This window comes from Haliaeetus albicilla, chromosome 1 (assembly GCF_947461875.1).
Source record: "Haliaeetus albicilla chromosome 1, bHalAlb1.1, whole genome shotgun sequence".
Lineage (NCBI taxonomy): Eukaryota > Metazoa > Chordata > Aves > Accipitriformes > Accipitridae > Haliaeetus > Haliaeetus albicilla.
In genome coordinates, this window is record NC_091483.1 from 24,936,423 (window position 1) to 24,963,380 (window position 26,958).

The 26,958-nt window shown below is 44.1% G+C and overlaps 2 protein-coding genes and 1 long non-coding RNA gene across 9 annotated transcripts in view; 1 reads left to right on the forward strand and 2 right to left on the reverse strand.

The window, feature by feature from the left end:
• Positions 1–6,623: 6,623 nt before the first annotated feature.
• SH2D4A (SH2 domain containing 4A) lies at positions 6,624–20,376 on the forward strand. The gene is made up of 9 exons (XM_009929855.2): positions 6,624–6,857; positions 7,640–7,799; positions 8,329–8,488; positions 10,557–10,622; positions 11,034–11,172; positions 12,413–12,629; positions 13,023–13,153; positions 14,009–14,229; positions 15,744–20,376. The coding sequence occupies exons 1-9, from the start codon at positions 6,683–6,685 to the stop codon at positions 15,834–15,836; spliced, it is 1,362 nt and encodes a 453-aa protein (XP_009928157.2). The 5' UTR covers positions 6,624–6,682; the 3' UTR covers positions 15,837–20,376.
• LOC138685196 (uncharacterized) lies at positions 6,799–11,038 on the reverse strand. Its single transcript, XR_011324477.1, has 4 exons — positions 9,755–11,038; positions 8,185–8,414; positions 7,452–7,736; positions 6,799–6,919 (listed from the first exon to the last, which is right to left on the reverse strand). It is a non-coding gene; the product is annotated as an uncharacterized lncRNA (long non-coding RNA).
• CSGALNACT1 (chondroitin sulfate N-acetylgalactosaminyltransferase 1) overlaps positions 19,919–26,958 on the reverse strand; it is a 46,827-nt gene continuing 39,787 nt past the window's right edge. For 6 of the 7 annotated variants that reach the window (XM_069782419.1, XM_069782444.1, XM_069782437.1 and 3 more), the window contains 5 exons: positions 26,445–26,546; positions 25,470–25,648; positions 24,978–25,072; positions 21,773–21,854; positions 19,919–21,409 (listed from right to left, as the gene is read on the reverse strand). In XM_069782419.1, coding sequence (XP_069638520.1) covers positions 21,126–21,409; positions 21,773–21,854; positions 24,978–25,072; positions 25,470–25,648; positions 26,445–26,546 — 742 coding nt within the window. In that variant the 3' untranslated portion in view covers positions 19,919–21,125. The remainder of the gene's footprint in view (positions 21,410–21,772; positions 21,855–24,977; positions 25,073–25,469; positions 25,649–26,444; positions 26,547–26,958) is intronic. The other variant, XR_011324473.1, reaches the window with a different exon arrangement.

The following is a 26,958-nucleotide window of genomic DNA, read 5'->3' on the forward strand; positions in this document are numbered from 1 at the left end:
CCAAACCCTCCCCACTTGAAGGGTCTCTCTACCCTGAACCCTTTTAAGCACCTTTCCCAGTATTTCCCACCCACTGGGCCAGGGCCAGGGAGACCCATCGCCCTGAAATCAGCTCCAGGATACTGACACAAGGTACAAGATGCAGGAATCAGCTGGGACATTCCCTGGGGATGGGCTGGAAATCCTGCAGTGCCCCTGACACTAGCAGAGAGTATGGCTTCAGAAAAGGGGGGAACCCACAGGCACAGGAGCAGTCAGTGAGTTGCAGGGGCCCAGTAAGGCGCAACACCGATACCAAGACCCTGGGCTTTGGGCCTTGGCACCCCAGGACCATGGCACAGGGTTAGCACAAGGATGGCTCCTTGGGCAGCTCCATGCTGGGCTCTGCCCCTTGCTGGGGCTTCTTCATGAAAAAACAGATGGGGTGAGTGACTCCATCAGGTAGGAGGCCAGGTGGGAGCCCAGGAAGCCATTCCTGAGGCTGGGGAGTGATGGAGGTAGGTGCGGGGGGCCAGGTGAGGATGGGGAAGGCGTGGGAACAAGTGTATGCCTGGGAGAAGGGAGAGCCACTGGGGCCGGCCCCTTGCAAAGGGCTACTGGTGACATTAGGACACACATGGGGGACATCCAGCACCGTTGAAGTGGTGTGATGCTTTCATTTTCCCGAGTGCTTCAAATAGAAAGGGGAGCAGACCTTCTTTCATACTCATTCTTCCAAGAATTGGCTAAAACCCCATGGCATCATTATGCTTCCTGGTCAATGGATTCAATCCTTTCAACAGCAACCAGGGCTGTGCATTGAGCACCAAATCCAGGCAAAGGAGGAGTGTCACACATGAGCTAACAGAGAGGGGAGATCAACAGGTGTTTAACATACTTTATTTGCAAGAGAAAACTGATTACCATCTCTCCAGTCCTCCAGAACAGCTTCTGTCTCACCCCTGTCATCTAACACAGCCCTCTCCACCCACTACCTTCCTCTCACCACATTTTCTGTCCCAATATTCCCTCCCCCCCCCCAAGAGTCCCCTGGGGGATGACACAGACTCGGATCCCTGCCTTCTGGGTGCCTCATCTTCACGCAAATAATTTATTTCCCTTAGTAGCACATGCAATTTAATAACTGCATGCAGTTTTAAAACCAGTTTATAGTTATAGGCAAGAACTAATGCCCTTCCTTCTCCTCACAGAATTTATATCAACACGTGACTTGGGTTTTATCCTGTGTTTCCACAATGCCCAAGCAATGCATTAACAGCAAATAATTTCTGAAATTGGAGAGGTTTGGGACAGGATCAGACTCGCCAGGGTGCACCTCTCCCCCCCAGGGCAGTTCCCACTGAAGAGCTGGGACAGTCTTGGGTCCCACCAGCACAGCCCTTATGCTTGCCAGGGCTGAGAGGCTCAGAGCTGCTTCTGGCCAACACTTCTCATTTGCCCTGCGGCTTCCAGTGGCAAAACTATATCAGTGCAGAACAACTGTGGGCTTAGAAGAATGAGTAACTATGTGGAAAATGTAAATGGCAGCTTTGTGTGCCTACTGCTACTCATAATATCTTCCTTCCCGCTTGCAAGAATGGTCTTTCCCTGGCAAAGCCATCCAGTGCAATTAGCAAATAAAAATGTTGCAGTTTTCATTTCAACCCCCCCCCCAAAGTTGTTCAAAACCTGCAAACAGACTAAATTAGGTGTCATGGTTAGAAAAAATCCTTTCTTAGAGTGGCTGGGTTTGGTTGGGTAGCTGATCCTGTGTGTTAACCTATAGAAGCCCTCACCCTTTTCACCACACTGACCTTTTAATTGGTAATTCTCTAAGTAATTTTGATATAGGAAGATGATTCTCACTATGCCTAGATCAAGAAGTATTTGTACTTAATTCTAGCAGGGAAGGAAACTTTTTCTTGAAAGTAGAGCCATGTGGCCTCAAACTGTGTTCAGTAACCACTGCTGTATCAAATTATTTTTCCTTATTGCCATCCCCATCCACTTGTGCCTGCTGTAAGATAACCCATGCCTCCTCCAGCAAAATCAGGGACCTACGGGGCAAGTCATTTCAGATATAGGTAATTTCAAGGTAGTTCATGTTGTGGTGACTTCACTGGGTTTGTTCTTTCAAGTGTTATATGCCAGCCTTACACAGAATCTATTTATGCTAAATAAGATACAAACAGGTCTAGTTCTGTCTTCTGAGGGCCAAGCTCGTACAGTCATATTTTCCTTCTATTATGACCAAACCAGGAGTTTTCCTTCCGCCTGAAACAGAAAATGGTAGGCTGAAGCAAAATTAAACAGAGAAGAATGAATCACTCCCCTATTTAGAACAGGATGAGGATTTAAAATAAAAAACAAACCAACAACAACAACAAAAAAAACCCCAACAAAACAAATAAACCACCAGCCAACAAAGACTGTAAAAAACCCAAAGCCCAGAAGGATATTTTGTTAGTAACATTGCCGGTGCAGCTGCTAACATAAATATTTTTTAACAAAAGTGCATTTTATGAACCAATGTATGACAGTTAACCCATGAAGGCTTGCATACTGAGAGCAAGGTTTGGGGGAGCAGTTAGCTTTTGCCACGCTGATATGAGGTGGGTTTGGTAATTCTGCTTTCCTTCAACTTCTGCAAAAAATCAGAAAGCCCTTCCTAAAGCCTGACAGGGAGGTGATGGCATTGGAGTGCCTGGAACTGAACACATACAGCAAAACCTAAGCAAAATACCTCCTCGGTGCTGCAGGGCTTAGTTTGGCAAGGGAAAGGAAATTCAGTCATGGTCTCCTGGCCCATCCTCTTGGCCTGGGAAAATAATTCCCAATGGTGCCTCTGCAGCCACTTGTTGCTGAGCAGAAGACCAGCTCCAAGGAGAAGCTCTTGATTCAAAGCAATGTAGTCCCATCATTTTCTGAACAACTTGGTCTAATCTGCTTTTTATGGGAAAAGCTATTTTGTGACAATGGAAATGCTCTCAGCTCGTCAGACTGTACCCTGAAGCAGCTTTCCTTGTGTTTGCTTTTCTTCTCATCTTTGAGTTTCTTGGGTTATTTTTAGTTTAAAGTTACTGTCACATTTACAGCAGAGATGTGTACAGCAGGTTGAAGAAGCTGCCTCCCAGAAAATCAGCCCAAGAACCACCATTCAACTTGTCCACTATTTCATTTTACACCCTCCTATTTGATTTATTGGTGTGAATCATATCAAATGCCTATCTATGTATGTTTGTCTATTGTTTTCTTGGAGAACCTTTCTCTCTGCTGGCAGCATTGATGGTGAGGACCAAGACTAGGATGCCAGATGGGCTTGTACCGTGAGACTGTCGGTGGCCGAAGTGTCACATGTGAGCAGGAACTCATGCCAGTTCTTCTCAAAGTGATTGCACTTTTATGTGTATTCATGGACTTATGTTTCCCCTGTTAATGGTAGATGATTTACAGGAGCACAAAGAGGTTTCTCTCTGGCAGGCAATTTAAATGCTGTGTGACCTTGCTTTTTGAAGGGTCATTTAACCTTTGAATTGTGTTTACCCTTATGGCTTTCAAGTCAACTATCTTACATACAAGTGGTAGAGCCCCAAAAGCCCTGTTTTGGCTTCCCACCTCTCCCCACTTAATTTTTGCTATTTTGGGCTACTCTTGTCTCCTGTTTCTCCACAAAAACAGCTCCTACCTCACTCTCATGAAAAAAACACAAGCAGTAGAAAGTTTAACAAGACTTCTAGCAGAGTTTTCCTACAAGTTACCTGCTCAGATGTCCACTGCCATTACTGCAGTCCTTGGCTTCCCTAAGTTTGAGCTGTAAATATACTACTTACAGCTGGAACAGCGTCAGCAAAAACACTTCTGGCCAAGTGTCGGTAATATGGCTTTCATTCAAAATTTGGGAACAGCATATGACTGATATTATATGGACTTCCAGCTCCTAAGATCTTCAGTGAAGTGACTGCTAAAAAATAAATACTGCAAACCTCTCAAAATGCTTATGTGACTTCCCAGTGTTAAAATAGCTGGTGCTTTTAAGGTTACCTTGGGGACACAGCATTGTAAATTTCCTCTTACAACCAACTTTACAGAGACCCAACGCTGCAAAACTACATCAATACCATGAAACTTGTTTGCTGAGTGCCCTTCTACCTCTCCTACACACTGTGTCCCCAGGCGTGGAAAGAGGGACCAGTTTGTCACCACTGCATATGGCAGAGTGCATCATGTCCTTCTAAGTAAAAGCCAAAGCAAAGCCATTCCCACTCCTGAGAAGCCAGAGCAGCATGGATGTGCTGCTTGTGTTCTGCTCATGGCTTCTCATGCATCATGTCCCAGGAAGCCTAATTTAACTAAGGATAAGACTTGCAATAATTACAAACAATCTCTGTCTCCCAAGTGCTTTGGGGGAAAAAGAAAGCCCAGTCAGGCAGGAGTCAGGTTGGATACAGAAGATACAAGAAGGAACCTTCAAAGACAGAAGCACATCCCAAACAGAGGTAGGAAGGGCACCTAAAGCACCAAGAGGCAGTACTGGGAGAGATGGGGAAAGAAACACAGCTTAACCACTGCAGCTTTGCTCACTGCAAATTTTAACTCTGCAACATAAGCCACTCTGGGCTGTGTCCAATGCCTCTTGTGCAGCCAAGGGGTGAGGAGGAGGGCTGATGTGATGGTGAGGTGGATTCAAGCTGCTCACTGCTGTATGAAGAGGAAGGGTGCAGGACTCAAACTCATGATCTGCACTTCCAGCCAGTTCCAGCTGCTCCTGCCACCCAGAGCCACACAAAGCCGCTGCTCAGCTGTAGCAAAGACATCCTTACAGGATGACTTTTGGCCATCCTCTTTTCCAAGCATCCCTCTGGCTAGTGAACTGCGACTGTCTTGAAGTTCTGGGGAAAAAGTAATTCTGCTGATCCAGAGCCAGAAGACAGAGCCTGACCAGCTGGCTGGCCTTTTTTCCCCCCCGGCAAGGTATTGAGTGTCCTCTGTTTAACAAAACCGCTCAGCGTTTGGACCACACAAAGCACAAATGATACCTTCTCACCTGAAGGGAATAAAAGTGTTTCACCTCCCCGCATGCAACAAGTCTCTTTTGTTAAAAGGCCCTTCAATTTTAGACATTATTATTAATTTCTGTTGACCCATGGAAGGCATCTCTGCTGGACCATCAAGCTCAGACCATGCCCAGAGCTACCATCCACTTCAATTATTGTTTCAGACCCACAAAGGATGCAACCCTGGTGGTTTCTCCAAACAAAACCCACCTTGGGCTCAGACAAAGAGATTGTCATGTCCCCTCCAATCAGAGCAACACCAAGTACCTTCTGAAGACATCAGTTTACCCAAAATAAACCCCAATATTTGTGTCCTTTATACTGTCCTGTGTTGAACTGATCTTAAAAAAACACAACTAAAAGCTTAAGGGACCCATTTCTGGTTAAAGGTGCTTTTCTGACACCCTGATCTGTTTGCAAATGACTTCTCTTTCAGGTAGTGCTTAGGAGCAGGAGGCAGTGAAGCTTAAACAGCAATCCTCCAGCAGTCTTCCCCAGTTTTGCAGTTTAACAGACAGTTCAGGTACCCCAAGGGATGAGGGACTGCTCACCAACACCCTCCCCACAAAAAGCTCTTCCCTCTCTACAGCTGCCACCTCCCATGGCTCAAGGACAGCACAAGCCCCTTTGGCTGCTGAGCTGGAACAATTCTGCTCTCAGGGGGATACTCAGAAAGCATTGCCCAGATGAGACCACCTCCCAAAAAAGCCTTTGTTTTTTTAATCACGAAAGCCATTTGTTTAAACAAAAGCAATATATATCTGGAACAGCAGTTCCATGCTTCTGGAATTAACATTTTTAATAGGGATAATACAAAGTAACCAGAGAAACAAAACAGAAATGAGAAGGCTCATCCCCAACTCCCGGTCACCATACCTCCCTGCTTCGTCCTGTCAGACAGGGATGTCCCATGCCAGGCTCACAGCGTGGGCAAGGTGCATCAGCAAGACGTGTCAGACTGGGAGCTGCCTCAGCTCCTCAGCTGCTGACCATGCAAGTTGTCTTTCTTCAAACCAGCTGCACTACTTGTGATCCCTTGACTTGCTGTGAAGCTGCCTTTGATGGACAGGAGCACTCCAAAATTCCCACTCCCACCTCAAAACCAGAGCTGAAAGCACTCCCCATCTTTCTTTGGTAAAACAAGGCAGGCTGGGCTTTTGATCATCAAAGTTTTCCTCTTTGGAAGGAGGAGGAGCTGTCTAGTCGTGGGTTCATTGATTCCCTGCCCAGCAGGAATGTTTGCTTGGGCACAGCCAAGCCGCACCTCTGATGACGGTAACAGGCAGCGCTTGCTCTCTTTTGATATACTATCAGCTGGGTTTATCAGAGTATCAACACAACCTCCCCACTCCAGGACTCGTCCCTTCTGGCCAGCTCTCCCAGCAGAGCGGACAGGGGCTGCGTGGGAGCTGAGCTCACCTCTTATTTCAAAGAATCTTAACAGCAGGTTTTAAGCTACTTATTTACTTTTTTTGGTCTGTGCAGGAAGTCTGAGCTAAAAAAAAAAAAAGAGAGAGAAGTATAATTAGTCTGGCACGCCTGCATTCCTGCTCCAGGCTCAGGTGGGGAGGGACTCTTGTCGGAGCCAGGAAGAGGATCTGATCCCTGGAGATCATTGCCACAAACGTGTGTAACTGAAACCTGCAGCCATGCTGAAACAGATATTATCGGACATGTACATTGATCCTGACCTGCTGGCAGAACTCAGCGAGGAGCAGAAGCAGATCCTCTTCTTCAAGATGAGGCAGGAACAAATCAGACGGTGGAAGGAAAGAGAAGCTGCTGCAGACAAGGCTTTAGCAAAGAAGCCACTGCCGAGAAAAGGTAAGGCTCTGCCTGCCGGCTGCTTCCCCCTCTGGCACAGATCTGGCCAAGTCAACTGCTCCCTAGAAATAGGAGGTAATGTGTTGTTAATTTCTTCTCCCAGGGACATATCATAGTCATATTTCCAAACGGTAACTAAACCCACCTGCAATGGGGTAGTTTTGGCCAGGCACGCAATGGTTTTACTCCCTGGCCCAGACACTCTGTCCTTGACCAAATTGCTCAACTCCCCTAGCTGTGAAGACAGGGCTTACTTGCCCCCAGGAGATGAATCTCATTAAGTTTCCCACTAAATGGGGCCTCTGAATCTGTCTATAAAATAACCATGGGCTTGAACATCTGTCCTGGGGCACCAGATCTCCAGGGCGGTTCCCGTTGTGCCTTTAGACCTGAAGTCCCCTTGCCAGGATTACACAGCATGCCGGCTGCTAGGAAGATAGCACTCTTCTCCCAGCTCTTCCCTACGTGCTCTGTTTGCAGGTAGTTCATGTCACACAGTTTGGGGAGGGCAGTAGCAAGGAATTAAAGCAAGAAGGGAAACAGTGGTGAGTCTGCTCCCTTGCCCACAGACTCAGAAATGCCTCCTTCACTGACCTGGCTTCAGTACCATGAAATGAAATGGGAGGTGCATGCTGCGTCTCAGCCAAGCTTTCCCCACATACAGCTACTTTTGGAGAGGCTCTGCCATCGGCAGCAGCCAGGAGGGCACAGCAGGCAGGACACAGGCCCTGCATGGAGCCACCGGCCAAACTGTGTTTAACAAAGAGCTGCTTCTTTTCCAGCCAACGGGAAGTCGGTGACATGGAAGCTTGGCGCTGACAATGATGTCTGGGTCTGGGTGATGGGTGAGCATCCTTCAGATAAATCGTACGCGGCCATCTGTGAAGAGATCCAGGCACAAAGGGCAAAGCGGTTAGCGAGAGAGCAAGGCAAGGAGGGCAGGTAAGCACCCTTCAGCTGGAGGACTCAGTGGGCAGACATGGAGGAGAAGGCATTTCTAGGGACCCAGAGGCTGGAGTCTTTTCTGTAGGGGCTGTGGTTACCACTGTCACACTCAACTTGCAGGCAAAAGGCGCAGGCAAAGGTTGACTTTCTGTGAGTACGCACAATGCTGGCAGAGACCAGCTCCAGCCTGAGGCTTGCCCTGGCTCACTGAGCCTCCCGTGATACGGCTCCTGCGCAGTACCCTCTGCAGACCACAGGAAATGCTAACTCTGTTATTGCAGCAGGAGATGAGTTTGGATTACACTGATTCACCGACAGGTGCCCATGTACAGCAAGACGACAGTTACTCACCACGAGTCATTAATTTAATTATTCCACCTACCTGATTTGGAGATATGATAGCTGCCTGCATGCACGTCGCTTCATCCCAGCACTGCTCTGCTGACGTGCAGCTTCCTCACAAGATGCTCAGAGAGCAGAAAGTGACTCCCTTGGGTTCCTAAGTCTTCTCTCTCTTGCATTTCAGAGAGACTGACTCTTCTGTAACTCGGTCTCTACATCCACAACCAGGAGTCCTGAGTGAGACAGATCTTCATGCGAATAAAAAAAGCACTGTGGAGGAAAAGAAGGAAGATGGGAGAAAAACTGCTGCTGCTACAACAGGGAAAAGCCAGGAGCTCGCAAAGGTAGTTTTCCCCCTTCTCTTCATAACTATCTGAAACATGTGCTTTGAGATCTAGGAAGTGCAGCAAATCCTGATTGCTGTAAATAAAAATTTGAAGAAGAAAAAAAGCCAGCAAACTGTTAAGGCTTTTCTTCTGTAGTCAGAGAAGAAGCTGTGCTTTTACATCCTTCCTTAGGACTCGGGAGGTCTGAGTATTATTCTCAGCTGGGATAGATCTGCTCTGTACTAATGGATAAGTTACTCTGGATTCCTTTGCTTCCATTCTTCGTGGGTAAAACAAGGGTCGCAGTACTTTCCCTCCTGCTCTGTGGCTGGTTTTGAAGGCTTTTGGGGCAAGACCGGGGAGGTTATCCCAGGATCTGTACATGCAAGGCCACAGCCCTCAAACAAATCATCTATTTGTATAAAAGAACAGACGAAGATAATTTTACCAGCATCCTCTGACATGCTTATTTTAGGTTCTTCTTTTTTTGTCGTTCTTCTAAAATAGTTAGAAAATAGCTTATGACCTCCATAGCACAGGACAACTCCAAATGCAGTAACTACAGTGTCTGCTTTGCTGTGGTATTTCATTACAGAAATATTTTTCTCCAGCAATAAATACATTTCTACTTTTTAACTGGCTACAAAAAGCCATTTGCAGAGAACTGAGAAACAGATGAGTTAAATTAACAACCCATGCAACCAAAGTTGAACAGAAGGAACAGAACACTCTGCCAACTTCATGGGAGAAGTCCAATCTCATTCAGCAGAGTTTTCATTCAGCCTTGTGCTGCTAACTTGTATGAATGTACATTCTTTTATTACACAGCCACTCCATATTTCAGTATGATAACTGAAGGTTGGGTTTTGGCAAAGTGCCTCTCCTGCTGCTACCAAAATACTGAAGGGAATTCGGAATGGCTGTCTCCTTTATCAAAAGCCTCTGAATCACATGGGGTTTTTCTTAGCACTGTTTGCTAAAGTTGAGCAACTATGTGGGAGATTTTTTTTTCTTTTGAAAGGAAGCTATTAGTCACAGCTAACAAAAAAAAAAAGGCAAAAAAACCCCCAAACCAAAAATCCCACCACCACCAAAAAATTCTAAACCCCTTTCAAAGTCTTGCACATGGAAACAGAGGGGGGGTTGTATACTTTACTTGTTTTGTCTATCATTATATTATTAGTATTTCTTCCCACGTTTCTGGGGCTTTTGCTATTAGAAGGAGGGATCCAGACCAAACACCCCTGTTGCATTTTCTAGGCCCAGAGATGGGCTTTTTCTCACCTCTGTCGTTAAAGTGCTTTCTCTGGGATCCAGTTCCCATTTAACCTGAGGGATCCGCACATTGTGCTTTGTCTGCTGGATGGGACAGGGGTCTGATCTAAGAAAACAAGCTGCTTCACACACATTTGAAGTTCCTAGTTTCCTGTCAAGGAGAGGGAAATTGGAAAGCTGTGTTCATATTAAATATTAGCCAAGTAGGCAATGGAGATAAAACAAAGCGTGTCCTTGGTAAGCAGCACAGTACAGTTAACTCATTGCTCACTGTGCCGTGGGAGGCAGTCTGGGTCCAGTGGGGAAGTGGGTGGATGTTTGCTCAAAGACAAGTCTAACTGTTCATCTTCAGAGGCAGGTTTCAGCTAGCAACTGCTGCTAGGGTAGCTAGATTGGTTTGCAGGGAAGAGTGAACATGAGCTATGCAGCTAGTTGGGTCAGTTTGATGAGAAGGGGTTTGCAGCACCCCAGCCACAGCAGCAAACAAGCGCAGGCAGGTAAAGCTGTGGATGGCAGGTTCTGCTAGGGCTTGCTTTAGAAGGAGGGAGGAAGGAACTGCTCTCTGGGAGCACTTGGGAGCATCACATAGCAAATCTAGGCATGCTTATGACAATCCTGACACCCTTGAATTCTCCTCCTGTGGCATATTAGGCCTAATATGATGAAAAAAACCCAATGTTTGTCAGAGAAGGCTGGCAAAATTTAACATAAATGTCTCATCACTGCTTCTGCATTAAACACCTATTACTCCAAAAAAGACCAATGGTCCTAACACCGTATTTATTTCTCACTGCTCTTTTCCTCCACCCAGAGGGAAAGCAGAGATGTTCACCAGATGCTGGCAGACTGCCATGTGAGGAAGCATGGCTTCCAACATGTAAGTGGCAACCTAGGATGCTCCTAACATATTGAGTGAAGCCCAGACTTTATCCTAAAGTCCCAGTCAGCCTCAGAGCCTCATCTGACCCAAGAACATCCTCAACTCTTGGACCAGTTTTATCCAGCGTTGCCATGCTCCTCATGTACAGTGCGACGATTTGGAGATGATACAAAACAGGCCAGGCTGGCAGGCTGGGGAACAGCACAGGGAGATGCTCCTGATGATTTCTGGTAGACTGTTTTCCCTTACTTCCTCTGTTGTCACCTGCAGTAAAGACAGAGGGTCTGTATGTTGTTGAAATCGGAGGGATTCACAATAAAGAATGGAGATCCCAGTATTTCAAGTCTAGCTAAAAAGCAGGGTTAAAACTAGCCTGGGACAAAGCTGAACATGCTGTTTCTTTCATAGACAAAGGAAGCACAGAGGAGAAATTCAGGAGAAGAGACCACAGCCCCCCAGGAGGCCATACCACAGAGTCACCCCAGCTTGGAGAGCCAGAGGACACTGCAGAAATCAGATGAGAATGAGCCTGAATGGCAGGAATCCTGTAAGATCTTAGGATGACCTTTTCCTCTGGGGCTTGAGAAATCCTAGGGCTCTGTGGCATCATCTCAATCCTTCTCCTGCCACATTGGAACTGAATAATTGGTCGGTGGGTGGAGAGTACTGCCAAGAAATGCAGTTCTGCATTATCAGAAATATTTCTGAGTTCACACAGCATTGAGACTAGAGCTGGGCAGGGAAATGGAAAATTTTTCCTACAGATACCATATTAAAACAAGAAACAAATAGGAACCGCATGAGTATAGCCAGGATAATTAATTTTAAACTAGAAGCTGGCCTTTTGTAGGACTTTGTAGTGACCATTGCTCTTGAGGACAAGGATAATGAGTGACAGGGACTAACTAAAAAGGGCTTCCCTGTTATCCAAGCACGATCCCACCTAAGCAGAGCCCTGCTGCACTGTCTCATGTAATGAATCCCAATGATAGGAAGGAAAACAGCAAGCAGTATGAGACTTGCAGTAGTATCCATCACTGCTGCCAAATACTTCCTGGAGGAGAACCTGATGCATTATTCTTTTCCCAGTTCCTCCCCTGCTGCTCAGTAGATGGCAATGCTGTACTACCAATTGTTTCTACTTCAGGCCAAGGTTTTAATTTTCTTACTGATAAAAAAAATAATCTGAAGTGGATTATAAAAGCAAGGAAAGAACCAGCCTAACTCAGACCAACAGGAGAGCTGGTTACTCCTACAGACTCCAGGATGAGCTGGACCTAGAAAATCAAGGCAGTTTTATAACCAAACAAAAATACCCAGCCAAATTCTCCACTTTCTGCTACGGTTTCAGCAAGACTCCCTCCCACCCTCAGAAAATGATCACCACTTTAAAATCCTTCAAAGGATTGATTTTGGGTCATTTCAGCAGCTTTTATTCCAAATGCCCTCCCCCTGTGCTGGCCCACATGAAAGGCACTACAGAAATCTATGTCTGAACCAGGAGTCAGCATCTGAAACAAAACCAAGCAGTCTCTAAGTAGAAAGGGACCTGATGTCCAGAAAGAACTCAGATTTTTAATCTCTTGAAGGAATAAAACCTGGACCCCGTTAAGTAGCAGATGCCCAAAAGTGATGGGAGACATGTGGCAAATGGTCTCATAATTGAGTACGTTTCACCTTGTGAAACAGGTTATTCTTCCACTTCATCAAGCAGGAGATGGCCAAAGGGCAGCAAGCTTAAAACTTGCCTGCTTGTTCGCTCCTGTAGGACTCCTTTTTTGTTCCAGTGCGGAAATCCAAGGCAGCAGATGAGAAGAGACGCTCCCTTGCACGACAAGCCAGGGATGACTACAGGAGGCTTTCACTGCAGGGCATCCACAAAGGGAAGCAGGCAGATATTTCCAAGGGTGCCACAGCAGGAGATCGGCGACCACTCCAATATCCGCCTCTCCCCCCCAAGCCTAAACTTCTACCTCCTGCGATGGCAAATGGGAGACCAATTAGGTAAGGAAAACCCTGTGGAAGGGAGAAGGGATGAGATTCTTCTGCTGTAGCATGGGATGGTTGAGGTGGGAATGGTTAGCTCTCCTTGTGTGGAGAAGACACCCCACAGGGAAAAATACAGAGTCTAGGCTATATTCCAGCCTAGGGCCTGACAAGACTTATTTGTTCACCCCCAGAGGATAACAGGTTTATTTAGTAGAGCATCGGAAGTCTAGAGTGCACACATCCTCTATGCTAGGTGCCCACTGAAAACCATATAATATTGCTGACAGCTGCACTAGTGTAAGCCTTCTGTTTAGGGCTGTTCTTAACATCCTGAACAAAATAAGTCCTGCCAAGGACTCAAAAGCTGTCGTTTGAACTTGATGCACAAACCATGGTCTTTTCTAACAGGAAAGAGGGAATCCAGAGGACAATCTCCAATTCCACTGAAGAAAGCATCATCAAGTGGTTCAAAGAGGAGCAATTCCCTCTCCGAGCTGGCTATCAGAAAACCACGGACATGATAGCACCTTGGTTCCACGGTGAGTCCTGAGCATTTCTGCCCCAACCCAACTCTTTAAGGAGTTGTTTCTGCTAACATGGCTGCTGCCACAGGCTGGTCCCAGGAGCTTTTCAAAGGTGGCTACGTTTTTCATTTTAAATATCTATGCATGTAGTTTAAATTCCTTTAGCATCATGACAAAGGGCAAGCTAAAGTGTTAGAACAGAGGCCAGATCTTCAAAATACCCTGTACCTCTGTGCCACTCCTGCCTCCCTGTACTGGATGCACGGTCACCCCAGTAACTGTTTGGCTCAGGGTGAGAGAGATTTGGGCACACCTCATCCCACTCATCCTTGGCCCCGGGTCATTCTCCCTCCACGTCTCATCATACATCACCTTTCCATCCCATTTCTGATGGGTCATCATAATCCCATCTATCATCTCCCTTGCTTTGGAAACCCCTTCAATCCAAGACTGCAGCAATGAAAGCGTTATCCTCTTGTAACTGGGCTTTCAATGTTTGCAAGGCCTTCTGACAGGACCTACGATCACTGTCTACGCAGCCCTGCTGTACTGGAATCAACATACAACACACTGCAATGCTGTTCTCTCTTGTAACACAGAAACTGTCCTTTTGAGCCCTGCACATTTGTCATTCATAATCAGCCAAGTCTGGAACAGTTAACATAAAGAACAGTTAGCACGTGGCCATGGTCTGTTACTAGCAATGGCAGTACTGTTCTTCCTGGGCTATTGGTCAAGAACACAATGCAAGGGACGGAAGTGCCATGGACTGGTTTTAGCACGGTAAAGCAGATTTCTTGAGAGAACTGTTCCATCCAGTCCTGTACTAATGCTTTTCTCCCTTCAGTTTTGTGTTTTGGTTTTGAACAGGTATCCTAACTTCTAAGAAAGCAGAGGAGCTTCTGAATAAAACAGTACCAGGGAGTTTTCTGGTCCGCATCAGTGAGAAAATCAAAGGCTATGTGCTCTCCTATCGGTCTGTGGAAGGATGTAAACACTTCCTCATTGATGCCTCCAGTGATTCCTACAGCTTCCTTGGAGTGGACCAGCTACAACATTCAACACTGGCTGACCTTGTAGACTACCACAAGGTGAACGTCTAGCAAGGAATTCATTAACTGTTTAATTGACTCAAGGCACTTCAAAAATAAGAAAGAATAGATTCAGTTGTTTTAAAGTAGGTAACTAGACCCATTTTAGCTGCCATTGGGTATCCTGTGTGCTTCTCCAGAAGGGTGTGCCAGCCTGATGGGTACATCTCAGGTAACCTAACACATCTCAAACATCTTAGATCTGACTCACTCACCCTCAAGTGCGCAGAACAACTTGCACACAGGGCTCAAGTTACTTACACACTATGTAGTAGAAATGCTGATAAGGTGAGAGGTGACAGCATACTCATGCAGACTCCTTTTTTTTGCATTCTCACCATGGTTGTGGGGTCCCAGCAAGTTGGGTAAGCAGAAAATCCTGCTTGCCTCCAGCATGAAAGAGAATGAGGTATCTTTATATCTCAAAGCAGGCAAGGTGTGATACTTAGCAAAGATGAAAAATAGAAGGAAAGGAAGAAGGTTGGCAGGTTCTTGCAACAATAACAGCAGTGTTTACTAGCACTGACTGCTGTTACATGGGCTCCAAGGAGGGCCAGATGGATTGTTCATTCCTCTAAGATCTGCCCAGGGACAGAACAATCATTTTGCCTAAAGGTTCATTTAAAATCCATGTTTCTTTTAAATAAGTGCCTAGACTAATACAGGCATGGCTAAACAAAATTGGACACGAGGAAAATATCTATGTTAATTTGCTATATAGAGCTCTACCTGGGCTACCTGAACTTGCTTCTTGCATGGGTTTCACAGTTCAGGCTGAAATTATTGAAAGCAGGAGCTATACGGCTATTGGTACCAGAGCCAGAGGATTTAAAGCCTGGCTGCACATATCTATACTAAAGACAGAGCCATGCCCGCAGTCTGCAAAGCATCCTACAGACCCCCTGCACTACAGCAGGTGTGGGCAGGGTGAACCCACTCTGCTGAAGCACTCTGGTGGGTTCTGCTTATCACCTACCGGCTGACCATGAAAGAAGTTCCCACCATGCATCTGCTGCTAGCGTGGAGGACAAGATGGGAAGCAGAGATTGTACTATCAGGGAATTCCCTTGTTAGAACAGGGCTTGCCTGAGCAGAGGGCGTGTGCTCACTCCAGGATTCACCCTTGTCCCTCCCACAAACGCAGCCAAGATCCACAACCACCCCATTCTGCTTACCTGCATGCTGCACAGTCCTCGCTCCAGCACTTTCTAGGCAGGGCAGCATTTCACACCATAGAAACTGCAGCTGCCTATGAGACGAGCGCAGCCCTTTCTGAGAACGGCCAGAATCCTGTCACTGGATTACTGCACCAAGCACAGACACTGTTTTTATGAAGACAGAGGTTGGCCACGTGGGTCCTTCCCCAGGTTTCCTGGGGCACTGAGCTGTATCACACAGCGGGATGAACAAGTGCACACCCTAACAGAGGCAGGGAAACTGCTGTCCACCCCATGATGTTGTGATAGGTAGGGTCTGTTTGAAAGGTGGTGTTTAATCATATCCTATATCAACAGGACGAACCCATCACTTCCTTGGGGAAGGAGCTGTTGCTTTACCCATGTGGCCAAGAGGACCAAGAACCAGATTACATCTCTCTCTTTGACTGAGCCTCCCAGCCTCGCTGTGCAGCCCCATGCTTGTATTCACAAAGACTGAACTTCAAACTAGAGCTGCTGATGCTTACCTGAAATGGTTGCCATAAGTGCCTTTATTTTATATCCCTTACAACAAAGCAGTGGGAGGCTAAGTACTGTGCAGGCTTGTGTATCAACTGAGTTAAAGGATGCATCAGCCCAGCAAGCTGCAAAGCACCTGGATATATCCCACGCAATGGAGTGAATGAAGTGATGAAGTAATCAGTTGAACAGGGAGATACGTCCACATATTTTCAGTGGGTTTTTGCAGATTTCCTAGGGGACTTCTGTATTCAAGCTGCCTTTTGTTCTTGAATGCAAGGTTGTGTGCCATCTGGGAAATAGATTAATATCTACAGCTGAATGAGATCATACCTTCCTGAAGGCACAAAACAACTCGGAGAGGTGAATCGGTCTTAATAGAGTAATTTGCATAATGTGAAGCTTAATCCTGTAAAATGCTGTGCCCTTGGAATCAACGATGTTCAAGTCAAACATGCAAGCAAACCGTCGCTGCCTTTCAGTGAAAGGTGTTCTCTGTGAAGAGGGATTTTCATGAAAAGTGCATTTTTTTTAACTCCTTTAGCCTCTGAATATAGATTCTCACTCTTTTAACCTGTATTTAAATCCCACATTGGCCTTTCTGCATAGAGAGCGATTAACCTCTTGAAAGAGAAAGGAGAAGGGATTGAAACAGGACTTTGTATGAAAGACTACCACATGCACAGAGCCTAAAAATGTAAGAAGCAGCACCTATATCAGTATTAGTACAGTTTACAGAAGAGTGTTTGCCAGTAAAGAATGCTATTTTCCAAAATGGAGCTATTTATTGCAAGTTGTGTCCAGATTGCTTAGATGCATCTGGTGTAAACTTTAACATAGAACTTGTTCTTTCAATATAATATTCTCTCTTCGTATCTGTTACACTGCTCTTTAAACACATAATTCAGAATATTTGGGGAGAGGCTAGACAGAATCACGTAACAAATTAATCCTCAACCAGATTCCCTCCTGTTGTTGCATATGACAAGCTCTGCAGCTGACGGCTGTAGTGCAAATCTGCTAACATCATTTTTTAGAGATGTGATGCCCAAATCATGAACAAGAGTCAATCTTGTTTCAGTTGTTTACCTGTTCCCTTCTTTCTGTTGGATCAGGGCTACTCTGCTTAACTTGAGGAAGCAGTCAAAAACTTCAGTCTTACATTGATCCGTGTTTTGCAGAATACAGACTAAAAGAAATAGCTGTAATCGTCTGGTCTTAAAATTTACAACTATGCTGACAGGTGGAAAAATGGTTTCCATACATGGAAAGAGGGGATAACTGCAGTCCAGTTACAGCAGGTTTAACTTGCTAGAGATAAAGCCTTAATGTAAAGTGAGATTCTGAAAGTAACAACATTCTGGCAGGGTAAATGACTTAAAGGAGCTTCTTGAGCACTATATCACATGTATCAAAGAGATATTTTCAACATAACCTGCACCAATCATGAGAGGGAGTGCTAGATTATTTGTAGGGGAGAAAATCCCTCCTTCCCTCTTCATAAACTGTTTCTTTTAGAAAATATGGCCAAAATGAAAGGTCATTCAGAGATCTTAGAGAAAAGTTAGCATCTGTTCTCATGTGAAGAACATGCCATAGCTGTTGAACTGCTGGAGACAAATCACAAAGTGTTTCATATACTTACGGGCAGGACAAAGTCTCCTTTAAAAAGGCAGGTTGAAACGCAGGGTGTTAACTTGCAGAAATAAGGTGCAGGCTGATCTGGCATGGACACAGCAGGACTGCAGGACAGCAGGAGATGATCAGTTTTAGCTCCAAGATCTACAGTGAAATTCCTCAGGGTTTGACCTGCTGACCAGTGGACCTGTAGCTTCACATACCTTATATTATAACTACTTATTTGGAAATGTTGGTTCAGTAGAGCCCAGGGAAAGCCACTATCAGTGTTCACATCTATCCCACGTTTGAGAATCCATGCCTCTTTTTAAACACTCCCAGCTTCACTTGTCTGCTCTGAGGGAAGAAAACTGAAGTTTTATACCTACACATTTAGATTACCGCACTAACTGCAAAGGCAGCACCCTTGCCAGAACAGATGCCTTCAAGACTGTCTCTTCTATTGCTCTGAAATCTAGTTACCCTGAAAGTCTGTGGAGCAAGGATGACTTGCAGTGGTCAGGAATCAAGGGTGCTGGCTTGTCTTGGGGAGCTTCTCTGCAGAATCTTTGTTTCTTCAAGGGATGCTGTGCAAGGATTACAAGAGTAGTCACATTTGAAAATTGCTTGCTGGAGAGATCATGACATCTGGAAGGATATAGCAATTTGTTTTGCACCATGCCTCTATGCCTTTAGCCAGAGCATGCAACAGTCACCAAAATTAAAGCAAGGAGTCCCCATATGGCCTCCCTGCATACACAGGGTGATCTCTGTTCCCTCCCCAGGTAAGACCCAGTCAGTTGCCATTCTGAGAAAGATCACAAGCTGTTTCTGGGACAAGGAAGGTAGAGAGCTGCCTGGCAGAAGCTACAGTTCTGTTGGCTGCTCCCTTTCAATTTCATCTTTTTCTAACTGGTCTGGAAGACCTGTTACAGCTCCACTTGTCTCACAGAAACATAGCTAACAGCAGCTTCCCTTCCTCATGTTGTTCTTCACTTCTCATATCAGCGCAGTCTCCACCTTTAAGAGAGCCCTGCCAGACTTCTGCTGTGATTAGATTCTCCTGCACATCACTGAAGTGGCCAATGACTGTAGGCTGGCTCTCATTGATTCAATCTCACCTCTTGCCAAACTGGCTTCTGCAGCCAAGGAACAGGAACTGCACAGACAGTATTATTCCTGGCAGGAGGAACAGCATCTCTGTGGAAAAGGACGTGCAAGAGAATTACAAAGGTGCTATTTAAAAACGTAACTTGTGAAACTCTGACAGGATCTGGATTATGTACTTGCTACGGTACCCAAAGTAACAAAGTGTTGAATTTATAGGTGCCCAGTGCTTAGAATTAGAGACTAATATAGGTTTGAAGGGACCTCTGGAGATCATCTGGTCTAGCCCTGCCCTATAAGTATGGCCAGCCTCAAAGTTACATTAAGAAGGCGAGTGCTTAGGGAAACCTAAGGGAAGATAACAATAAAACATCATGGAAATAGTTAATGCTAGGCTTGAGGCAGGTTATGATTATGAAACTTTCATAATATACATCACCCAGTTTCAAATTCAGGTTAAGGACTGTAGGAACAACTATCACCTTGGAGCAGCTCAGTTACCATAGCTCTCACGTGCATTCAACAAGCCATGCCTGTCTCCTTGTACTGCATAATATTTGTAAAGTTATTCCACCAAAACAAAGCCCTTTATAAATAATCTATCATGTATTCTGCGAACAAAAAAGTTCTTTGGAGGACCTACTTGTGTTATTGTTGAAGATTTTATTGTAAGTGATGTATTTGGGAGGTGGGTTTTTTAAGCATAGAGAGTTTCCATTCTTTTTGTACTTTTGCAGTGGTTTTGGACATTTGGTGATTTGCAAGGGAAGCGCAATGCAGAGCATTTGCATCCAACAAAAGACAAACACATGTAAACATGTGTCAAGGGAAAAGGTACTTACAGTAGCATGGTCTCTGTCTGCAGATTCTGTATGCAGTGCTTTCAGAAGAGGTTCATAAGTGCTCTTCCTACCAGACAGTGGCACGACAAATAGTGTTTTATTCATTGTTCAGTGCTATCTTGCATATTTCTTCCCCCAGCTTTTACAAGCCAAAAACCAAATTAGAATCTGGTTTCAGACTGCCTTGAATTAATCTGAAGCTATAAAACAAAGAGACCACTTGGAGAAACAGCATTTAGGTAAGCAAATGGGATTTCCAAGCCCATACAGGTTTTGTTGGCTAGTATATATTAAAATGATAAACAGCAGTCAACATTGAAAGAAAATGCTTTGTAAGAGCAGTAACTCATGCTTTCAACAGTTTTAGGCAACTGAAAAAAAATCTATTAAAGAGACTAATTTTTAGGATGCACCTGTAATTATCATAAGAGAATTTGCAGGGTCCAGTAATCCATCACAAAAATTTATTTTGTTAATTACAAAAAGCTTGCTATGCCCTGGGCAAGATTCTATATTTGGTTTAGAAGGAATACTTTGGTATAAAGTCAGAAAATGTTCATCAGTTTTGGTATCTGACATTCAGAGTTTAAAGCCTCCTCCTAAATCAGTACTGCAAGTTGCTATGTATTTCCTTTTCTTCAGCATGGTAAAGCTTCTGCCTTCCAGCACCCAGGTTGTGTAGAAAAATCACTTCACTTATCTGAACCCAGTTCAGGAAACACAGGAAACAGATCTGCAGAGCATTTTCCAAGTGTTGGAAGGCTGTACTATTTCCTAGTAAGGCTAGAAGAAGAAAACCTGAAGTATGACAAAATAATTCCCAAGCAAAACCAACTTCATTTAAAAATAAATCTTGAGATATTTACAGTATTCTAAAGCAGAAATACACCATCTGATTCATGTGATACAGACATGGCTCATTGCTTTTTGTTCACTGTCCACAGAAGAGAACAAACACTACCCTCCAGCGTTTTTGAAACATCACACTTGACCGGTAGGGCTTTCTCTTTCTGAATTTTAGAAAGCACTTTTTGAGATGCCTCCTGTCTCTGAATGAACCAGGAATACCCTGTTAGTGCACTGCTGCTGTCCCCCCGTCCTTGCCCCGGCCCCGCCCTAGCCGCTTAAGGGAAAAAGATTTTTGGTCACTCCAGCTTAACCATCGTTAACAATCAGATGTCCTCCTCAGAGCAGGAGCTCTGTACTTATTCAAAAATAGCCCTTTTTAGATATGTCAGGTTAGATGTAGAAAATAACTCATTATCATTGGCCCACTGAAGGGTCAGTCCTTTAAATAACTGTACACATCTTACAAACATCTAAACGGAAGAGCACATCCATTTGTTATTGTGAATACCACACTGGCATTTCTGTAATGTTCATTGTCTCTGTGACCTTGAATCTCATCAAGTGTTCAAGTCTCCCCCAGAAGCAAATGCTGAACAGTCAGGCTAATGGAGTACTTAAAAGCCCTATTAAGAAAAAAAAAAAAAAAAACAGAAGGGAGGACAAGCATTTTCCCTCATCTTCTTTTGCTGCCATCCCACTGGAATTTCCATCCTCTTTCAGTCTCATCCTGTCTTTTCTTGTTAGCAACTCTCTTCCAAAACACCCTATAGTCCAATTCAGAGGCTTTTTGCCTCCCTTTCTGGCTTCATGTCTTCTTACTGCTCAGTTTCTGCCTATGCAGGTGTGTCTCAATCTCTTGCTTGAAAACAAGCATCCCAAGCTGGCCGTGAGATGCCTCGTTCATGGCCTTGGACTGCATACACATTTTGTACTGCTCTGGGGTTAACTCGTCCAGACATTGCTTTTCATGCCACAGATGGAAGAGACCCCTGACAGGCGTTCGGATCACAATGAGGTTGCTGTGAAGGTATTTGCGGTACAGATGTACATCTTCACCACCCCAGCCTTTAATGTCCAGATCAAAGCCACCTGACACAAACAAAATCCAAAATAAAACTAGAAATATATACTAGCAAACTGGATGCTATTAATTGCACTACAGCTGTTCTCCGGCTCCAGTCAGACCTTTAAACCAGCCATGCTTTCTGCCAACATCAAAGTGTCCAAATTTCTTAACTTCAAATCTTTCACTATCAGACAAAATTGCTTTATTTGTACTGAGCAGCACTTAAATTCTGGTAACCTCTACGGCACATAGGAATAGTCTGAACATCTAATCAGAGCACTACTGCAAATCGGAGGCATAGACACACTGGCCAAGGACAGGGAAGCTGATCACAATTTTCTATGTTTCAGTAAAAACGCAGACGTATTGGAGTGTATTTTTCTTACCTATGTTGATAAAATCAGATCTGTACTGGCAAGTCATCCCAAAACCAAAGTCTCTCCAAAATCCAGTTTCTTTTTTAATAATCTGCATGGAGGGAAAGGAATGTTTATATGGGACCAGAAATGCTTTCAGTGTCAGCAGCAGACAAGTCCTTGAATGTGCTCAGAAATAGCAGCAACTGCCCTTTTATTCTTCACCACGTAAATCCATGGCTGGTCCTGAACCAGTTTTTGTAGACACTCATTGCATGTTTCTGCCCCCCAAAACCAGCTGTGTCATTAGCTATCATGGATAAACCCCCTGATCTGGAACGATCAGGTTTTGCTCCACTCCTGCTGTCGTAGACCAAGTGGAGCAATAGCACATCACTCTCTAGAGTTTACTTCTTTGCAGACAAAACACCCTCCAAAATTGTCAGTTTCTACAGGATTCAAATCCAACATAAGATACTGGTAAACCAGGGAAGCCAGACTCTGCTGGCTGTAGAGCAGATGGTGGCATCTGCATTGTGGACCACAAGAGGAAGAAAACAGTGGTCCTAATCTGATCACACAAGTGACAGCTTTTTGATTACCTTAATTTTGATGAAAAACAGGAAAGTGGTAAGAATAGTTTTCCAATACAGAACTGCTAAATCCAGCTAAAATTGAAGGCCAGAAATGTTAGGTGGTACATATATATCCCATAAAAGCCTTTGTAATAATGAATGTGCAGTCTATATTACTGAGGTGGACCATGAAAACATTATGTATTACAGGTAGAAAATCAGAGCAGTGAGAAACCATGGCTATGATTTTCAAAAGCAGATACAAAATAATTCACATAATTCATGTGTGTGAGTGACCTAACCCAATCTGGTGAGATATCCAAGAGTTTCAAGGGACTGGGACAGGTATTTAAATCCTATAAGCAAGTCAGCAGTACTTCACACTCTAGAAGGTCTGGTTACAAACCTACCTTTTAGCAGCTATTTTTGAAAATTTTGGCTTCACTTGCGACAAAGTTACAGAAGATGAGGAGACAGAATTTCCATTTCTGTATTTACAAATTCCAGCATTTCCTTCACCAAAAAAATCCTCTTCCAAAATAGCCTCTCCTGATTTCTTGTTCATGCTTCTCCTTTTTGTTCATAAACCTTGACACCTCAATGGCTTTTTTTAATTTTATTGCTCACATTGCTATCCCTCTCTTTTCTAATTTCTCCTTTCCTTCAAAAAGCTAAGCTGCTGCAGAAGCCAATTAAAAGGAAACAAGATTGTATCTGTCAAGTCTGCACTGTAGCAAGAAATCTCCATAATGATGCCCTTACAGCAAGCTACTCGTATGCATTAGCATTATTACTTCCCATTAGTGCAAGTGGCTGCTGCACAAATCAAATTCTTTGAAAGATTTCTGAAGGCTTTTCTTTCTCAGCAGCCTGAGTACCAGAACAGAGAGCTAACACTGTCTTGTTCTAATGGCACAGATCTGGCCTCATGCCTGGGAACTAACGTGGGCTGAAAATATAAAAATCTACATAAAAATGAGATTGACAGTACTTCTTTAAATCAAGAAGTTTTTCTGACATAAGCATCATATTTTACGATTCAAATATTAGCTATAAATATTTGCACAATCCTGACTATGTACTTTGTGGAATTTATGCTAGCTTGAGAGCTAAACTCTATTTCATTTCCTAAGCACAGTGCTTACAAGCCTGAGGATCCCTGACAGGCCCTCATCAGAGAGAGAAGAGCTAACGTGAATCCCATGGTACTATCAGAATAAGTTTCCTCTGAGAAAAAAAAACAGTGGAAAGGATTTTCCAGACTCTTCAGTAAAAGACTTTCTGGCTACCTGTTGGATAACACAGAGAGCAGCAGACAAAAAAATATTTTAAATAATTTGGGTGCACTTTTCAAACTCTCATTCTTCATTTTCCTAAAGGGATTGCACAAGGTGGGGGTAACGATAAAGAAGACTAGACTCAGACCCATAGTGATCTTTTTCAGCTGTGACTGTTGCTGGGCTCACAACACTCCTAATTCTTACTTACTGAGAACAATAATAGAAGCTGGAATGCTCTGGAGACAGTGTCCAGCCTGGGACAGGTTGAGCCCTGATAGGTGCAGTAGCTGGCAGTAAGAGGGGCAGCTGTGGCAGGCTGGGACCTGACCCAGAGGAACTGAATGAAGCCACATAGCTGGCTTATGCTTCAATTTGAAAATTCAGCCACTTACCAGCACTACTGGGCAAAGGACTGTGACCCACTGACTCTGGAGAGAAGCAAGAATGGAGGGTGTACATAAAGGGAAACCCACCACTTCTATCACCCCTTTAGTTTCAAGACAATGCAATACCAGAGCACAAGAGAATGGAGACTACCATCTGCAGCAGTGCCAAGCAATGGCTCTGCCACTAGTATTCACGTGAACCTCTCATCTGCGTGCTCTGCTTCTTCCTCACAACAGCTTCCTCCTCATCAAGGAGATTCACCTGGGTTTAACTACATGTTTTAATCATATGCCTTATGACAATGTTTTTAAAAATAATGCTTTGTTCTCATACCAAAGATAAGCAGATGAGATGGAAATCAGTGGAGTTATGCTGTGTTGTATCAGTGACAGATTAAAGCCAGAAGGGACAACTCCAAGCATGTCTTTTGACGTTGAGACAACGTGGTACATGTCAGAAACACACTGTCTGCTTGCAGGCAGTTTAATCATGAACTGTGGGATGGGAAAAGCCACTGTAGGTGTTCAAGTAAGTGGGGAAATAACTGTGACAGACCCTGGAATTCTGTTTTCACTGACTCATCTAAGGATATCTATGCTTTTTACAAATGTCAGCTCTCCAATATGCAAGCAAAGAAACTATTCAGTGCAAGGAAGAAATGAGAACAAGATCAGAGACTGTCAGCCCGAGACAGCACACCATGAAGGAATTGTTCGCTAGTTAGAAAATCCTTTCTGGCAGAGAAGCACACATGGTTTAAATTCTTAGGTTCCCTGTATGAAACATGAAAAAAGTGTTAAAATAAATGGCACCAAGACACTTCCCTGTGAAACTTAACTGCAGAACTCACAGTAAGGTGACTGCTGTAGTTAATTTTGTCTGTGTGGTAGTCACTGTGCACAAGGAATAGGGAAACGCTACCCAAGAGCACATGTGCCTTTAAAAAATGCTCTGTCCAAATAAAAGCAGGCATTCAGAGAAGCATGTACTTACCAGCTGCTGTTCTAAAGGTGGGATGGAATCATGGTGGCCATAAATTATACTGGGGTTATACTGGCTGAAGAGAACAGGATAAAACACCTTTTTCCCTGGAAATGACAGTGGGTTATTTTTTTTTAAAGTGGTATAAAACACACTTCTCTCTCTTACAAGATGCTGCCCAAACCCAAAGTCACACAAGTTTTGGACTGATCCTATGTTCTTTGCATGAGAATGTGAACGTGAGGATATAATTAACAAACAGACCCTGTTCCAGAAAGCACAGGTGCTAAAGGCAAGAAATTCATTCACAGTGGGAGCAAGAGAATTATAACCTTCCAAAAGCCAACCAGCAATGGAATTTTTATACATGTGTTAATTAGTTCTCTAGGTTTCAAGAATGATTTACAGCAGCTTCATTACCAATTCAAAGGCAAGAATACTCTGGTGAAGGCCATAATAGGTAAAAATCTGTTGAAAGACAATACACTTCATGAGTAGCAGTACCTGGCTGTGTGTTTAATCTACAGGAGTTCAGGAATTCAGCTGTGAAGTATATGTCCACATCGCAAAAAAAGAGAACAACATTGTTTCCTTTCCAAAATCGAGCACCAACGTCTAATCCTTTGCCCCTGGAAAATTCTTCATTCAACTGGATGAAGGTGAAGTTCTTGAAGTTGGCTGACCTAGGAGAAGGAAAATATTCAGCAACTTACCCTGTCTTTCCAGCTCTTAATACAAGTGGGGGCGGGAACCCAGTATGAAACAACCTAGAAATCTGTAGTATCAAAGTTCTGAGAGTATTTTGAGGGAAGAGATGTCCTCTTTGAGTCCTGAGGAGATTTCCACTATGTCCACATCCAGAGCTTGACCTGTGTAATCCTACACTAGCATTCCTGTCACAGACATTCTTTGGGCAGACCTCACAAAAATCCCAACAAGGCTTAGATGGACAAAAATATCTTTAGTAGGCAAATATAAAATACTGTGGTTGTATTACTATATCTATACAAGGGTCTTCTTCCCAGATGGAGATGGTAACAAAAGGCTAGACTGCCACATGCTCTTGACAAACACAGCTATGCAAGCAAACACGATAGACCAGACCTGGCCAAAAGCATCTAGTTCCCGTGTGCTCTACTGAAATTGTCTGCACCTGCTTTTGGAAGTAAACTTTCAGTCCTAACAGTTCAAGCCACTTTCAAAAGCACTAAAAAAGTTACCAGTCTGAAAAAAAAAGCTGCACTGAGGTAAATTCAGTAAAATTTGCTTTGTGGTTCCCAACACCAGCAACACAAAACCACGTATATGGGACTGTCAGGGTAACACTGCTTTTATCTGATACAAAGGAGAAAAAGCCATTTTCTCCAATGCAGTTTAGAACTTTTTGGCACAACTACAAGTTTGGACAGCTGTCTAGTCTCCAGTTCATGGTACGATCTCTGTATATGAACAGCACACATCAGATATTCAGGTACTTACTTGGAGGTATTTTCAAGTATCGATTTGACTTCATTCATTTGTTCTTTTCCAAAGTAAACTACAGTGAGGTGAATTCTCCCATCCTGCTGAATGCCCATTTCCCTGGAGAACAGAGACAGATTTGTGACTTGTCCTAGAAGTTAGCTTTCTTCAATAACCTACACCCACTGGGGAAGGCAGAGTAGGGTGAACCCTGGAAGGCATTCCTGAGGGCACCATTCACTGACAGAGATCCTTGACTTGACAAAGGGGCTCACTGCCTCTATCAGATGACTATCTTTCAGGCAGATTAGGAAAAAACTCTCTAAGCAGTGTTTGTTATATTAATAGGAGGACACTGTTAAAACAGGCCATCCAGCCCCAGGAAGAATGAGCAGGCAGGCAGTAACTCTGGCATTTAGGAGAATATGAAAAGGGGGATTTTAAAGAAGCTATACATACCCTACCTCTTAATCTTGATTTTTTGTCACAGATATTCCAGAGTTCAGTTTGGCATTTTGTTAAGAAACATTTA